This window comes from Terrapene carolina, unplaced genomic scaffold (genome assembly GCF_002925995.2).
Source record: "Terrapene carolina triunguis isolate 2854851 unplaced genomic scaffold, T_m_triunguis-2.0 Scaffold84, whole genome shotgun sequence".
In the NCBI taxonomy this organism is placed as follows: Eukaryota; Metazoa; Chordata; order Testudines; family Emydidae; genus Terrapene; species Terrapene triunguis.
The window spans coordinates 22,710,084-22,728,397 of record NW_020664435.1 but is presented as its reverse complement, the minus strand read 5'-3'; the positions used below and the strand labels follow the sequence as shown (position 1 = coordinate 22,728,397).

The window sequence follows — 18,314 nt, the reverse complement described above, 5'->3', positions numbered from 1 at the left end:
GTATTGGGGGTTTGCCTGGCTCCGCACAGCTCCCGGAAGCAGCGGCACATCCGCCCTTCGGCTCCTACACATAGGGGCAGCCAGTGGGCTCCGCACACTGATCGCAACCCATGCACTGCCCCCACAGCTCCCACTGGCCGGGAACCACGGGCAATGGGAGCTGCAGGGGTGGCGTTTGCAGACAGGGCAGCGCACAGAGCCGCTGGGCCGGGCCTCCACATAGGAGATGGAAGGGGGACATGACACTGCTTCCGGGAGCTGCTTGAGGTAAGCGCCACCCAGAGCCTGCACCCCTGACCCCAACCCCTTGCCCCAGCCCTGATCCCCCTCCTGCCCTCTGAACCCCTCGGTCCCAGCCCAGAGCACCCTCTTGCACCCCCAACCCCTCATCCCCACCCCAGAGCCGCACCCCCAGCCAGAACCCCCCCGCCCCCCACACATCCCCTACCCCTGCCCAGAGCCCCTTCCCACACCCTGAACTCCTCATTTCTGGCCCCACCCCAGAGCCCGCACTCCCACCCAGAGCACTCACCCCCTCCCACACTCCAACCCTCAGTTTCGTGAGCATTCATGCCCCTCCCCCCCATACAATTTCCATGCCCAGATGTGGCCCTCAGGCCAAAAAGTTTGCTCAACCCTGAGTTAGTATGTAATATCTGCTGGCTGACCAGTTCTCTAGTAGTTGGAAAGCTGAGGAACATAATTTTCTGGAATCCCTTGCTGCCACTGTTGGCATAGGCTCTTCAAACATATTGCTACTTGAGCTGTTATTGTATAATAAACCAATTACATGGAGCATTCACTCCCTCTTCTCATGGTTTCATATCCCAGATAAATATCTTTCATTTACTGTTTTGGGGTCTGGGACATGGATGAACTTGGTATAAATGAAAGCTAAGGAAGAGCTGCACTGGAGTTTTAGAGGTCAGGAACAGTGTTTGACTGCACTACTCAATCTTCCTCACAGACACTTTGTTCCTGAATATAAATCCTGATTTTTAACATTCCTATACCGAGCACTGAGCCTCTCTAGAGCAGTGGCTACTAACTGTGTTGCACTGGATATGGTTTTGCTATGTGGAAAATAAATGCTCTTTGGATATTAGGGGAGATTACAAAATTCATTTTCAATTGTGAACTAAGCAGGATTTACAAACCTTAGAATCACATTGTCTCTGGCCCTCACACAGATGTACAGAGGGAAGACACAAGCAGCTGTCAAACTCTAGATTCATCTAGTTAGCGATCTACTGTAGTGTGGATATATTTTGTTGTTTTAGGCTCTGAGCACAACAGGGTAATGTTATTATATAGCTAATTACACTAAAGTTTATATTCTACTCAAATTCTGAAAGTTGGATAGTTTATGGGACTAATTGGCTTTGTATCACACCAGTGTACATGTCAATGACACAGTATGATCATTGAAAGATTATGTGATCATATTAATGCTTCTCAAAAAATAATAGCTCACAGGAACAGAAAACATTTCCAAGAGCTCACTAGAAATTACACATTATCTTATGGCTGATTATCCTACCTCAATTTTCCAGGTTGCTCTTAATTACACTATTAGCAAAATTTTGGACAGTCACAAAGACACAAGTTAAATTCACCTAATGAAAAACAACATGCTGTCTTAGTAAGAATACACCTTGTTCTCAGCTTCAAATTGTAATACATTACCTGAGAGAGTGGCCACATGAAATATTTATCAATATATGAATGTTTCAGTGGAACCCTGCAAATAAACAATCACTGTTCATATTAGTAATAACAAAAAATCTAATGAAGAAAGATTACTTACTTGATTAAGAATGTCTTGTTTCTGTAGTGCATGCAAAGAAAGAGAGAACACATACTTTATATACTGCATTAATACAAAGTAACACTCAGACTGTTTTTATAATAGGACTATTTTAGTTGCAAATTTCATTTTGTAGATAACAGGTTTGAAAGAGAACAAACACATTCCATTATTTTATGTTAGCATAGTTGTTAAAAATGTGTCTAGTCTTGATTAGACTTGCGTCTGATGAAGTGGGCATTCACCCACGAAAGCTTATGCTCCAATACTTCTGTTAGTCTTAAAGGTGCCACAGGACCCTCTGTTGCTTTTTTACAGATTCAGACTAACACGGCTACCCCTCTGATACTAGTCTTGATTAGTTAGACAGTGCAAGCATTTGATTTTTAACCATGCAATGATAGATATCCAAGGAAAAATAACAATGAAAACAATGTCTTGAAACTTTCATCGTCAGCCCAGTGTACTCTGTGTAAGTTATCTGTTGTCAACAATGGATGTCAGCAACAGGTGTTGCTGAACCAGTTCTGAGCAGTTTAACTGCAAGCACAAAGAAGGATAGACTCTGGTCAGCACCATTTAAAAAAACGGGATGAAATGCTGTGTTTCCTATCATTTGTACAATAAGTAAATCAAAACAGTGCTTTGGATGAAGGGATTGTAGTCACTTTTTCCATTTATTCACAAATGCTCAACACTACTTCAGAGTAAAAAATACCACTCTAGATTTATTTATAGAAGATGTGTTCTGGGTATGAATTATATCAAATGCCCCAAAACCTAGTTAACACCGAGTTAAGATTACTGGTGCCTCATGCTCTTCCAGAATGTTGAGTTCAGCTAATCTCAAATCTTTAAAAACCAGAAAATATAGAATTAAGGTACATGACATTGAAACCTTAACTTTGCCCCCTGTAGCTGGTAATTTCCAACAAAAAATATCTGCATACACTCTAGTACTGTGTTAAGTGTTGCTGTAATGAATAGTGGAGGGATTAGCTGGAGAAGTTTCAAAGAACTGTAATTGTGATAGAAGGAGATCTGGAGCACCCCTTCCTATTTGTTTATGATAAAGGAAAGACATGCTTATGTACCAATCAGAGATCCAGTATGCCTTACTGCAGCACTGAGTTCTGTTGGTTGTGTCAGTAGCAGTGAGTAAGGGGTTTCTTGCCATGAGGATGGTCAGCAGTGAGGCAGGATAGGAAAGCAGTCTGTGGGTTTAATGACGGGTAAGTAAAAATACAGTGCTAGACATAATCCTGGGGATAAGGACAAAAGGGTTGTACAAAGGGATTTTTCTAATATTGGGGGTGTTCCTCTGATGTAGGCTCAGTATTTGAGTACACAGCAGGTGTAGGTAGCTCCTGTTCAATGCACCTCACCTAAACATAAGTTTGATTCACCAAAGAGAAGTTGTTAGATCTGCCTTACAGTGATCATGTGCCCTATTCCCTGAATGTGCTGCACTAACTACAGGGGCAGAGGTTTTGTATGTGTTTTATGGCCATGCTGGGCCAGTGCTCAAAGGGAGGTAAGGACACATTTGTATGTACCTTAGCTTTGTATTTCCTAGTTTTCAGAAGTTTGTTTACATTACCTTCATGGGTGCTGGAAGGCCTGAAAGAGTGGGGGGCCAAGCCCCTACCTCCCAATGGCCTGACCCTCCCAGAGCCCCAGCCCCCGCATCCCACCCTCCCAGAGCCCCAGCCCCTCCCGCCAGCTTCACCCTCCTGGAGCCCCTGCCCCCTCCCACCAGCACCCCCTACCAGAGCACCTGCCCTTCCCATCAGCTTCATCCTACTGGAGCCCCTGCTCCCTCCCACTAGCCTCATCTTCCCAGAATCCCTGCTTCCCCCCCCCCACCCACCCACCCACACTCCTTACCTTACTCTCCCTGATGACCAGCCTGAAACCCTTGGGGAATGGGCCCTTCTTGCTTCCCAGACCCAGCAGGTTCCCGACACCAAGAGGAGCCTCTGTTGCTGTTTTATTAGCCAACAGATGAGGTCCTGACTGCCAGCATGTGGCTCAGTGCAGACCGGTACTAGGGTTGCCAACTTTCTAATTGCACAAAGCCAAACACCCTTGCCCCGCCCACCCCCTTCTCTGAGACCCACCCCCACTCACTCCATCCCTCCTCCCTCCATCACTTGCTCTCTCCCACCCTCACTCACTTTCACCAGGCTGTGGCAGATGGTTGGTGTGCAGGAGGGGGTGGGGCCAAAAATGAGGGGTTCAGGATGTAGAAGGGGGTTCCGGGCTGGGACAGCAGTGTGGGAGGGGGTGAGGGCTCCGGCTAGGGGTGTGGACTCTGGGGTGGGGCCAGGGATGAGGGGTTTGGGATGCAGGAGGGAGCTTCAGGCTGGGGCGGAGGGGTTTGGCGTTCAGGAGGGTGCTCAGGGCTGGGGTAGGGGGTTGGGATGCGGGAAGGGGTGAGGGCTCTAGCTGGGAGTGTGGACTCTGGGGTGGGGAGAGGGATGAGGGGTTTGAGGTGCAGGAGGGGGCTCTGGACTGAGGCCGAGGGGTTTGGCATGTGGGAGGGGGCTCAGGGTTGGGGTAGGGGGTTGGGGTGCGGGCTCTGGCTGGGGCTGTGGATGAGGGGCTTGGGGTGCAGGAGGGGGATCAGGACTGGGGGTCAGGGTGCAGGCTCTGGGAGGGAGTTAGGGTGTGGGAGGGGTTTCTGATCTGGGGCAGAGCGTTGGGGTGCGGGAGGGGGTTTGGCGTGTGGGCTCCAGCTGGGCGGCACTTACCTCAGGCGGCTCCCGGTTGGTGGTGCAACAGGGCTAAGGCAGACTCCTTGCCTGCCCTGACTCCGTGTAGCTCCTGGAAGCAGCCAGCATGTTCGGCTCCTAGGCAGAGACGCAGCCAGGGGGCTCTGCCCACAGCCACCGCCCCCACAGCTCCCATTTGCCATGGTTCCCAGCCAATGGAAGCTGCAGAGCCAGTGCTCGGGGCGGGGGCAGCACGCAGAGTCCCCTGGCCCCTGCACATAGGAGCCAGACAGGCTGCCACTTCTGGGAGCCATGCAGAGCCAGGGCAAGCCAGGAGCCTGCCTTAGCCCCGGAGCTGCCAGGGTCCCTTTTCAACTGGGCGGTGCGGTCGAAAACAAGACGCCTGGCAACCCTAATCGGGACCCGGATGGTGGCCAACTGGATCATATCATGATGCGCTCCCGCCCAGCCAGGTTTTAAAGCGGGGGGGCGGAAGCAATGGCCCTTCAGGCACTGTAACTTTTATAGAACTGGGCAGGGCCAAGGCCAAAGTGCCGGAGGAGTTATACTTAAATATCCTACAGAAAGTGCATATGTTTCTTTTGTTAGAAAGCAGGGGGCATGGCCCTCCCACTTTTAAAAGTGGAGGGAGCCCCCTGACTGCCCCAGTTCCAGCGCCAGTGATTACCTTTCCTTTTTTTATTTCCTGCTTTTCAGAGATTTAAGTTGAACTGAATTCAACATTCTGGAAGGACAGAGGACAGCATTGGGCAACCTTAACTCTGTATTAACAAAGATTTGGGGAATTTAATTTCCGTGGCTTTTAAGTAAGTAATTTATCAACACCTCCATGTACCACAGATCAGCTCTCTTTCTCCCCTGCCACTGACTCCTTAGAAACAATTACCCTGGCCAGAGAATGCACCGGCTGCCTTCGCATCATTATATCTCAGATCTCTCTGCCTGTCTAGTACAGCCTGGTTCTCTCTTCTGAACTGTCCTCCGCAAGAAGAGGCAGGCATCAACATGAGACCCTTACGCTGAGCAGAGGATGTGGGAACAAGTATGGAGTCAGTGGGGATATTTTTTGAAGGGGGAACAGACATTGTGGGTGATGTGAGAGGAAGGATGGTCCAGGATAAGGACATGGGACTTAGGAGACCCAGGTTTAATTCTTTGCTCTGTGACAGACTCCCTGTGTAACCTCAGTCAAGTCAATTAGACATTCTGTATCTCAGTTTCCTATCTGTAAAAATGGGGATGACAGCACCTTCCTACCTCATGTGGGTCTTGTGAGGGTAAATACTAAAGATTGTGAGACACTCAGATGCTATAGTGATCAGCCCATATTAGTACCTATCATTGTTTCATTGATGGGTCTGGGGGATGAGGGAGACAAAGCTGAAGACCCCACAGCATCCTCCATGTACCGTTCTGACCCCTTCTTTCCACCTCACCCTCTTCTGCAGTTTCCACACCACCGCTCACCTGCTCTGATTCATATATTCCCACTAACTGCTGAGATCACTACTACTGCCCCAGTCCCTCCAACATGCCCGTTATTCCAAGCCACCCTCATGCACACCTACTATGCCAAACCCCTACACACACACACACACACACACACACACACACACACACACACACACACAAGCTGCTTTGAGTACCCCCTACACACACACACACACACACACCAACTCCACCTTGCCACTTCATGCTACCAGGAGTGGCCATAGAGAGGTGGGAAAGTGGTGAACCTGTGAGGAGTGCATGTACCAGCTGGAGGCAGAAAGGGTCAGGAGAATGGAGTTGCAGAGTCACTACCCCAAAAATTGGGGACAAGCATATGGGAAGAGACTCTACACACTCATCTGCAGCATAGAAGGCTTACGGTGTGTATACATTGCAATAAAAGATCTGCAGCTGGCCCAGGTTAGCTGACTCAGGCTCGTGTGGCTATAAAATTGCAGAGTAGACATTCGGGCTTGAGCTGGAGCCTGGGCTCTAGGATCCCGCAAGGGAGGAGGGTCACAGTACATTACAATTTTATATGCAGCCTGAGCTGAGTTAGCTGACCTGGGCCAGCCACGGGTCTTTTATTGCAGAGTAAACATAACCTCAGAGAGATGAAGTGGCCCATTTCATGTTAATGACATGATCTCAGCTAAATGAGAACACCCCAGGGAGATCAATACAGCTTTAAACAATGGCTTTGAGACACGTGAACTGCTCTATTAATCTCAGTGGGTGTTCTTATTCCTCTCCCCAGTGACTGCACTTGTGAGCCTGTGCTGTGCACTAAGCGTGCCCATTCGCAGCCCCTCACCTTTGTCTTAGCACTGGGTGCAAGTTCCAAGAATGCCTGTTCTCAGCTTCCCACACAGAGGGACTAGGCTCCTCCAGACCCCAGCTCACATGGGGGGCATAGAGATGGGCCCCGCAGGAAATAGATACGCTTCTAAAGTAGCTTTACAAAGGGTAAATGTCCCCAAAAGTATAAAATCCCCTTGACACAGGTGGATAGTAGCAACACACCCAGCTATTGCTCTCACATTTCTGACAAAGGCAGGACCTCAAACTCACAGTTCATAAGGCAGCTTAGGTTCAATGGCCACAGCATGTCCCCTTGAGCCACACAATTGCTGAAACAGCCTACCTTGAAACAGTCTTGTTACAACAAGAGCCCTGGTCTTGCTACACCTAAACATTTCATTGTCTTTGGCTCCATCTACTTTCTTAACTTAACCTTGACTATTTCTTCAATAGAGCTCTTCTAAAGGGCCAGTGGGTGCCATGCACTAGCTGAGATAAATTCTGAATAACTGAGATGAGTTTTAGGGGCTCATCCCCTAGCGAGTCTAAAAGGCTGCTCCAAACTGTGCCGGCTGACAATGATTACAGTGAGACTGAAATGACAACTGCGAATCAATGGTCTTTGCAGAAGCCTCAGTCACATTCCCTACACCAAAAGCAGGAAGAGGGAGTGGCATAGGAGCTGCTACAATCAGGTCAATGGCACTGGAGGGTCCCCCCCTTACATTGGATAAGCCTCTGATGGCCAAGTTCATCATCTCCAATGCTGCACTAACTTCCCAATCTGACCACTCTGCACAGGTTTATGTGACTCTACAAGGTGAAAGACAATGATGAAACAAGACCCCATGATTTCAAAACTCAGTTTTGAATGTCAAAAAGATAATAATTGTACTGGAGCAATCTGATTATTAAAGTGGCATATAATGAAGAATTGCACTACAACAGCACTAGAGTGGAATACAGCATTGAACCCACAGGGCAAGGGGAAGTCTGGAACATGAGATTGTTTAGGCACTTCTATCTCCATAAATATAGAACACTACAAAGTTTCATAGCATAGCTCCAGGCATAAAAATAATGCAGATTCAAGATAATCAGTCAAGGAAAATTCATTGCTCTACGGCAGTGGTTCTCAACCCACGGGCCGTTTGGGGCCCAATCAGCACACAGCTGCGGCCCATGTGACATCCTCAGGGCCATACAGGTAGTATATATATTGTGTGCATGTGGCCCACAATGATAAATAGGTTGAGAACAACTGTTCTGCAGATCCAGAGGTACAGATAAAAATGTGTACAGATCCAGAGGTCAGGTAAAATTACTTATTACTGTATTTTACCGCCACAATTTAAAGTATCACACAAGATCTCAAAGTTCAAGGGGCTTTAGCTGGTTTACTTGCCAATGTTTAATATATACAATACAAAGTAATATATGGGAACTTATTCACAACATAAAGTTTACTTAGCACAAGTGCTCTCATATTATGAATTCCATATAAGTCTCAGAAAAATATGCCAACAAGGAAAATAAAAATTGGGCTATTTAGCTATTTTGATATACACTATATGGATGTGCTAAAGAGCATTATCTGGCTTTATTCCATAGGTTTAAATAGAAAAATACTCAAAGATAAACAGAAATGCTTTTTCTTATATATATATTTTAAATACTGATTAAGAACCCATATCCATACATGAGAACTTCCTACAAGGATTGAGGACAACACCAAAAGCAGCATAAATTTTGCAGCTCCCTGTTCAGCTAAGGATTCCCTACATATCAATAAAAAAAGTTAATATTTAAAAAAAAGTTTATGAAAACCAGTCAAGGTCCTACTTTTTAAGGCCTACATTTTAAGGCCTGAATGGACCAATGTGATCATCTAGTGCCCCTACTCCTCCTTAACAATAATGGGCATTATATCTGTGTCCACCATAACACCAAATCAGAATTCATATTCAAGGCCCTGTAGGTAGCATTTGTAGCAGCACTGATACAGGAAATGATTGCTGCTGGTTGACAACCATCACGCTGGACACACTGAGCTACCTCTCCTTACTACCGCAATTACAGAACCTAACAATGCATTTGAGAATTTCCTAATATTACTCTCAGGCAATTTGCAATTCAGGCAAATATTCCTCACTCCCAAAATAATGATACAACAAGGTGTTTGCGTCCTTATGTGGCTAGGATTAAGGTTGCATGTGAAGCAGCACCACAAATAAGCATTGCCTGATTTTCCTAAGTTTGTTTTGAATTAGGTGTTATGAAGTCCCACATCCCAGAAGGATATATGGAGCACAAAGCATTGTTCTGTGGCAGCATCTTAACTTCACCTCAAAGATTTTTGTAAGTGATTTTTTTTTTTAATAAAAGAGCAACACAAATAAATTTTACACAAATAAATTACTCATCAGAATAAACATGAGTGTTCTCTGGCTTTTGAATGATGAACTAGATCACTTCTTGAGGTCCCTTCCAGCCCTACATTTCTATGATTCTATGAAATGATCATATTAATAAATCCTTTTAGTTAAATAAATCCTTTTTTTAGTTCTTCAGTATATGTTTTACTTTCAAAAGAATAGAGCATCACTCCAAGCAGCAAATTTGTATATAATTATCTATTTATAAATGCTTATTCTGCCATGTCATTTTTTAAAACATTTTTTTACATTAATCACATTTTTAAACCACTGAATAAAAAAGAAGAATTACCCCTTCAGGATTATATTTTGCTAGCACACCATTACCATGGAATTCTTCCAGAACATCCTTAATTTTCTTGGTGGAGTCTAGAACAAAATAGAAAAAAATAACAGGAAATTGATTTATACGGTATGAACTGTAGTCAAGAAAAGCATTATTTGTTTCAGATTGGGTTTGTGCTGTTGAGAATATAGTCTCTTTTCAAAGTGCATGCGTAATCTCCTCTAGGAGTATGGGAATTACCAGCGCAGTAAGAAGAGAACATATTGTACCCTCCAATTTAATAAAAACAAAGACAAAAATCATTTGAAAAATTGTATACTCTGTGACAATCTTTGACTGTGGTTGAATGACACATTTCAGAAAAGGCTGTTCGCATCATGTCTTAAGTCACTTTTGCCAGCTGCGGATCAGGCTAGTCCTCCCCCGTGTAAATTAGATGCTTTCAGGCATAGGTCTCAATGGACACAAGGGTCATGAAAGCAGCCAGGACACACCAGAATGCAGGGAAGACCAGAGCAATGCCCATTCTCCACAACCATGCCTTCTAACCAGCCACAGGGAAGGGCATAGATGTCAGTGTACCAACTCTACACAACTCAAGTACACCTCTACCCCGATATAACGCTGTCCTCAGGAGCCAAAAAAAACTTATTACGTTATAAGTGAAACCGCGTTATATCGAACTTGCTTTGATCCGCCGGAGTGCGCAGCCCCCCCCCCCCCGGAGCACTGCTTTACCGCGTTATATCCAAATTCGTGTTATATCGGGTTGCGTTATATCAGGGTAGAGGTGTATTCTCTTACCAGGGCCAGCTATGCAAGTGTTAGAGTTATTTTACCCCAGCAGAGTGGTGCAAAGCAACACTACTGCAGAAGAGGTATGGCTCTTTAACTTTTCTATTTTCTTTTTCCCCACCGTTATAAATGTTAAACTGAAATAGAATGATTTTAAGCACTCCACGTGCAGGAATGCTCTACAGGTATTGACTTGCAACTGGTAAATAATTTTTAACTGACATTCTGATTGCTCTCTATTAATACAAAAATTTCAATAACTATTCACTGTGCAAATCCCTGGACTCGGATTCTTTCAAAACACGCCGTTCACTTACACATGACCATCTCATGTTATTTCAACCAGCTAACAGAAACTAACAACTCAGTCAGGTCTTAAAATAACTTTCAGTAGGCACCTTAAGTTACAAATAGCAGGCCTAGCTCTGTGGGGTTTTTTAAGTTACATCAGCAAAATACAATACTGTGGTAGCTTTTGAGAGTTAAAAGAAATTTACCATCTGCAAATTGACTTAAAAAAAGAAAATGCATCTTTAAATCAATAAATAGACCTGAAAAGGGAAATATGGCACCAAGGAGGAATGTATGTAATAAAAAAAAAGTCTTGGTTGTAACACATTACAAACCGAGGGGAAACAATTTCAGAGCAGTTCAAGCACTGTAAGAACTAATTCTTTCACAGTTACATTATAGTGAAAGTTCCGGACAATATAGCTCTGATGGTCTTTAACCCACACAAGCCTCTCCAGCATGACAATATTGCGATCCATCAGAGAAGACTCCTCAGCCCCCTAAGAGCCCACCAATGAACCCCCTTGGCAGACATAATCTTTGTATTGAGGGATAGCCAAATAAGACACTATAATGAGAGAGACTGTTGCTAATTGCTGTCTTGTTCCATGATCTAAGGCAGGGTCCCCAACCCGGTGCCCGCGGGCACCATGGCGCCCGCCGGGGCGTCTAAGTGCGCCCGCGTACTGGCTGGCGGACGAGCATCTGCCGAAATGCCACCGACAAGCAGCATCATCCAGAGGCATTGCTGCCGAAATGCCGCCGATTTTCAGCGGCGACACCTCTGGATGACGCTGCTTGTCGGCAGCATTTCGGCGGTAACGCCTATTGACACTGCCGCTTGTCGGCAGCATTTCGGCGGATGCTCGTCCGCCGCCACGGTCCTCCGTGGCTCGTCGTCTGGCACCCGCCAGACGAAAAAGTTTGGGAACCACTGATCTAAGGTGTGTGGATGCCCTACAATCTGAAATGCACCAAACAAGTTCACTTCATTTTTTAGACCAAAAAAAAAATCTTTGTAATAAGGAAAACAGCCCTGTATAATGTGAATTATACACTATGTTAAGAACGCAGATACAGGGCAAAATTAGCCCTATTTGTATTATTAAACATTAATGTGATTGCAGTGCCCAGAGGCGGCCTGAATCAGTACAGTATTAGGGCTCCACTGTGCTAAGTGCTGCATAAACTCATATTCCATGCACAGAAGCACTTCGGGCTCTAATGCCCTGATCCTACAAACATTTAGTCATCTGAGGAATTGCACGGAGAAAGCACTCAGTTGGATGAGATCCTTCCTTTTGGGCCGCATTCAGAGCTTGCTGTTGGACAACTTCTCCTCTTTTACTGGACCCCTCACACTTGGAGTCTCTCAAGGATCTATTCTACTAACCATCCTGCAGAATAACCATATGAACACACCTGCACTATATCCTAATTATTTCCCATGCTGATAGTGAAGTCATCCAACTATCTGAGAGCGTGGACTGAGATCAGCAAGTGTATGAAAGGTGGATGGCTGAAACTAAATCCGAGGAACACAAAGCTGATGTTGGTGTGAAGACAAGTAGGTAGAATAGAAAAATATAAAAATTCGCCCTTTGTGGGGCAGAAGCTACCCCCCAATAAAAGCCCCCCCTTTCTGAAGTGTTATAAGGTTGAGTCAAGGCTTTCTATCAGAAATGGCCGTACCTCTTCCTTCTTTTGTTTTCCCAGCTGTATTTTTATTCATCTTTAAACAAACATTATATACGCATGTAACTGTAATTAATACAGTGTTACCAACAACTTGGATATGTTTCTTATAACTTCAGAAAATTTTTAATTCTGCTCCCAGCAGTAATGCTTAAAAAAAAAAAATCTCAAGTAGAACAAAGATGCGGAAAGTTTCAGCAATAGCATCTCTACCCCTTCCCTTTATGCATGCCAGCTGGACCCTGTGGTCTAATGATATACTTCTCCCATACTCTGCATACCTGTCATTGAAAAGGAGGGATGAGGGTCTAAGTCAGGGATCGACAACCTTTGGCACGCGGCTCGCCAGAGAAAGCCCCGGTTTGTTTACCTGCCGCGTCCGCAGGTTCGGCCGATCATGGCTCCCACTGGCCGCGGTGCACCTTCCCAGGCCAATGGGGGCTGCAGGAAGCGGAGCAGGCCAAAGAATGTGCTGGCCACCGCTTCCCGCCTCCCCCATTAGCCTGGAGTAGCGAACTGTGGCCAGTGGAAGCCGTGATCGGCCGAACCTGCGGATGCGGCAGGTAAACAAACCGGCCCGGCCTGCCAGGGTGCTTACCCTGGCAAGCCGTGTGCCAAAGGTTGCCAATCCCTGATCTAAGTTCTGCCTGGGTTGCCCCAGCTCCCCAGGAGTCTTTTAAATTCTGGACAGGCAGTATATTCATCATGGGCACAATGTGATATATCTCCCAACAACTGAGGCATGGTCATTTATCATTTCCCTTTGTTTATAGTCTTTCAAGCAGTTTTCAATCCATAGGACAGTATTAATATCCAATCCAACTTGAATGAATTTTTTAAGATGTCATGAGACAATATATCAGTTTTTTTTTAAAAATCCAAATATATTATATCTACTGCCTGCCCTTCATTCACTAGGTCTATCAGAAAAGAAATCAAGTTCTCCTTTCACAGTTTTGGTAACATAAACCAATACTGGGAGCATATTCAGCCCAGCTCGCTTTAATAGGTTTCCATAAAAGGACTTGTATTGTAAGATCATTTCCAAGCTTCATTACTACATGAAGCTCACATCAAATAAAATAAGAAATATTGGTTCGGAAAGTTATAAGCCAGTGAAAACAGGAAGATCCAATGAAACACCTTCTCAACCATACTGATAATTAAAATAGCTAATGAGTAAATGCTTCCTGGGAAAACTAAACAAATTGCAAAATATGATGTGGATCAGACATAATACAAAAAGGAAACAAAGCGATTAATCGTCCAATGAATAATTATTATCCTTCTTTGTGAGGAAACCATTCTAACAAGTAATTGCCGTGGAAACACTGCTTCTGCAAGCAGGACTATGTATTGATCAAAAGTAGGCAATTTCAACTTGTGTGTGTTTCTTTGGGGATAGGTAGGTGAACATACATCCCATTTTGACTGGGACAGTCCCTTTTTTTAAGCTCTGTCCTGATTTTTTTGGGGGGCGAGGGGGGGCAAAAGTGATGATCAGTTGGCAAGAACAAATGGGACAAATGCCCACTTTTGGCCAAAAAGTGGGGCACACACCCTTACTTAGCAGGGCACAGAGGAATGTGCAGGAGGGACAAATGGTTATGCCAGCTCTGCGGGGGGTGAGGGGGAAATCAGGCATCCAGCAAGCAGCAACAGCCATGTGGGGGGGCAGGCAGGGCTCTGAGCAATTCCAGCCCCATGCAGGGGGCCAGCTGGGCTCAGATGAGAGCCCTGCATGGGGAGAGCAGGGAGCAGGACACAGGCCAGCCCCATGTGCGAGCGGGTGGTGAGAGGGACACAGCATGGGCGAGCGGCTTGGGCCAGACCTACGCGGTGTCCCATTTTCCCTTTGATAGGTTAGCAGGGGGTTGGATGGATTTAAGCAGGCTCTGGGTGTTATTTGGGGGCTATGGGACAGACAGGTTTGGGGGTCATGGCGAGGAGAATGGGGTGACTGTGGGAGGGGTTTATGTGGGGGTCTATGGCAGGAGGGGGCTGGGAATGCAGGGAATGGTGTGGCGATGCCGGTGGCCCCAGCTGGCTGTAGTTGTGTCTGGCTTCCTCCTGTGCAGCCTCTTCACCACTCCTCTCCTCCCTCTGACTCCCTGCCTTCAGCCCCAGCTCTTCTTGCAGAGACCAGAGATGTGGGACAGACTTGCCACCACCACACCAAGGATGGGGCAGGCTCGCTGGCCACACTGGGGATGAATTCTGCCTGCAGCACTATGCAAGGGCCCCATAGACTTGTCTCACCAATTACTGCTGGTCTCTGGGGACTCTCCCTGCTTGTCATGCTGATGGGCACCCAGGCGGCTCAATGCCAAGCTGGCCCTGGTGCCGCCAAACGCAGAGCTTCGCCTGATGAGCTGGGCTGTGTGCATGGGCAGCAGGGTGGCTCTGATTTGGGGGGACTGAGTTCCCTCTAGCCCTAGCTACCTGCTGCCTATACATATTGAGAAACAATCCCTACCCCAAAAACCTTACAATCTAATTTGTCAGACAAAGAAGTCATCTTATTCATAATTTACAGATGGGGAACTGAGACTCAGAGAGATTAAGGATCTTATTCTGCACATTTAACTGTACAAACTAAGGGGCCTGAGTGACTTTAATGGGACTACTTTGTTAAGCACATGAACAAGTCTTCAGGAATGAAGCCTAAACGACTTGCCCAAGGCCACACTGTCAGTCTGTAGCAGAGCTGCAAACTGAATCCAGGTTTCCTAAGTCCTAATACATGACCTTAAACACAAGACCACCATTTTTCTTAAATACATACGTTTATACATGAAAATTCTAATATGTAGAGGTGAAGAGATTGTGGTACAATTGCATTACTCAGGAGAGGAGAAAAACACAATAATCATCCAAAATGAATGCCAATCGAACCACTGTGTGGTTCCAGTACATACTATTATGGCCATGGGAAGCCCCTTTGGAGTTTAAACATTTGCACATCAGACTTTATCTGTTGAAATAAAATGAGTGTGTTTAGGTTTTTAGTTAGCTTGTGGCTTTTTATGGCCAGTTTTCTTTTTCTGTTTTTGTTTTTTCTGTTTTTATCATTACAATTAGTATGCAGTAATCACTTTATTATTTATTGTTTTCCGTGTGTTTTGAGACCTTGGTTGCACACTGTTTTATATCCCTGAAAATATGTTCTCTTGTGCTTCTTTGGACTTTGTTTTTTCTCTTTATGGATGTATCGCTTCCCTATTTAACTTGTTAAAAGAAATAATGGAAATACAGTTTAAAGATCCCAAGAAACAATTTACCCAAGCTTCGACATTTCCTTCCCATCAGACACAACAGTGACCTCGTTATGAGCCAAATCCTGCTCGTTTTACTCACATGAGAAGTCTTACTGATGTCTATGGGACTTACACAGCACCTACCACAATAAGATCCTAGTCTATGACGAGGACTCCCAGGTGCTATGGTAATACAATTATTAAAATAGTATTATTGATGATATCCAAATAAGTAGAGCAAGCAGGATTTGGCCTTGTACTTTTGTGGGGCAGAAAGGGGATGCGTGCCAGGTAATGTTAAAAATAAAATCACAAACAGAAAACAAACAATTATTAAAATTGATAATTGGGAGAAAACAAATCATTAGAATTAATTGCTTCTCCTACAACTAGTTCAGGAAAATAAATCAAGACATAGAATTAATTATTATGGTTACTAATGACACTGCATCATATAAAAGTTACCAAGGATTCTTTTTCCTATACATTATGGAATGCCACAAAATAAATAAATTAGCTTGACTTTGAAATCAAATGTTTATTCAAGTAATCAAAAATGATAAAAGAAACCAAACAATTAAATCAAGAATTATGCAAATGACCTACTTCAAATAAAAAGAAAAATACTGACTGATACAATATAGCAAATTTTAAAGCACCCTCTTAAGTAAACATGAAATTCTAAAATATAAAATAAATTAAAACAAGGTTGGTTAACTATATTGAGCAGATTAATAGTTTAAATTGAATATAAAATTCAAAAAACTAGGAGCATCAACCACCATGATATTCACTCGGTTATTTAAGATATTAGCAGCATCAACAGTTTGTTTACCCTAATTAAGGTTAACTAGTAGCTGAGAATTTTTAACATAATTATATGGCTAAATTTAAATAAATAGTATCAGATAACGAAGTATACTTTTAAATGAAGTAACTAAATTATAACAACTATAATACAACTTGATAGCAACACTTAATTAAAGAACAGTTTAGGACAAAACTAAATAGGACAATATAATTTAAAGTAATCAATTTAAAACAAAAGCTAGCTAAAGCATTTCTATTTCTTTACTTCTGTCTTAAGAAAAAAATATTCTGAGAGCTAAGTATGAGTCTTAGGCAAATTCACAGTCATATGATCATTATTGCTCAAAATTAATCAGTATTTAGATACACCAACCCTAGCTGAAATGGTTACAACACATAACAAAAGCTGGGGTACAAGAATCATCCAATGTGATTATTATACAACAGTGCAGAGCAGATAGGATTAGCTTTGATTTGGTGGATTTAGTAGACTAAAGGTTGGAAATGACAAAAAGATCATAATACAGCTAGTACATAAGGTTGCAATCTGAATTTTGGGCAAGGTAAACAGTTTAGAAAAGTTGAGTTAGATGTGAGGGAGCTACTCTTGTCTTTCAGTTAATGTGGAGAAGAGAGAGACTTTTTAGATCTGAGGTGGGCAAACTACGGCCTGCGAGTCATTTTAAACTGGCCCAAAAACTCCCGCTGGGGAATGGGGTCTGGGGCTTGCCCCGCTCCGGCATTCCAGCTGGGGAGCAGGATTGGGGGCGCAACACATGGCTCCTGGAAGCCGCGGCATGGCCCCGCTCCAGCACTCCAGCTGGGGCACAGGGCTGGGGACAGCACCACACAGCTCCCGGAAGCAGCTGCATGGCCCCGGTCCGGTGCTCCAACCAGGGCGCAGAGTCGGGGGCCGCAACACGCAGCTCTCAGAAGCCGTGGCATAGTTCCCCTCCGGCGCTCCAGCTGGGGAGCAGGGTCGGGGGCTGCTACACGCGGCCCCCGGAAGACGCGGCATGGCCGGGCTCCGGCTCCTATGCGCTCCAATGGCCCCGCTCCAATAGCCCCCTGCAACGCTCCAATGGGAGCTGCAGGGGTGGTGCCTGCGGGCGGGGCAGCATGGAGAGCTGCCTGGCCGCGCCACCGCATAGGAGCTGGAGAAGGGACATGCCGCTGCTTCCGAGAGCTGCTTGAGGTAAGCGCCGCCCGGAGCCTGCACTCCTGAACCTCTCCCCACACCCCAACCTCCTGCCCCAGCCCTGATTCCCCTCCCTCCCTCCAAACCCGTCAATCCCAGCCTGGAGCACCCTCCTGCATCCCAAATACATCATCTCCAGCCCCACCCCCGAGCCTGCACCCCCAGCCAGAGCCTGCACCCCTTCCCGCACCCCAGCCCCTGCCCCAGCCCTGATTCCCCTCCTGCCCTCCAAATCCCTTAATCCCAGCCCAGAGCACCCTCCTGCACCCCAAATACCTCATCTCCAGCCCCAGCCCAGAGCCCACACCCCGCAGCCAGAGCCCTCACACCTCCCCCTTCCCCCCCGGCAGCCCAACCCCAATTTTGTGAGCATTCATGGCCCGCCATACAATTTCTATTCCCAGATGTGGCCCTCGGTCCAAAAAGTTTGCCCACCCGTTTTAGGTACAGATGGTCACAGACAAAACACACATATATATAATGTATAAACACTATCAAGAAAAGTATGATATGCAGAAAAGTAATGAAAGGAGCACAATACTTAGTAATTAGAATAGACAAAGGTAAACCGGTAGCAGTTACCATCCACACACAAAAATGGAAATGAGGCTAGTTTGGAGTGTAAAGAATTAAAGCAGGGGTGGCCAAACTTACTGACCCTCTGAGCCGCATAGGATAATCTTCAGAAGTTTGAGAGCCGCAGGGCGCGCCTG

General features: G+C 45.4%; 1 protein-coding gene across 4 annotated transcripts in view; it reads right to left on the bottom strand.

The window, feature by feature from the left end:
• DGKB (diacylglycerol kinase beta) overlaps positions 1-18,314 on the bottom strand; it is a 463,387-nt gene that overhangs the window by 398,275 nt on the left and 46,798 nt on the right. For 2 of the 4 annotated variants that reach the window (XM_024209048.1, XM_024209050.1), the window contains exons 2-3: positions 9,562-9,638; positions 1,808-1,828 (exon numbers count right to left, since the gene is read on the bottom strand). In XM_024209048.1, the coding sequence (XP_024064816.1) occupies positions 1,808-1,828; positions 9,562-9,638 (98 nt within the window). The remainder of the gene's footprint in view (positions 1-1,807; positions 1,829-9,561; positions 9,639-18,314) is intronic. The other 2 variants (XM_024209049.1, XM_024209051.1) reach the window with 1 other exon arrangement.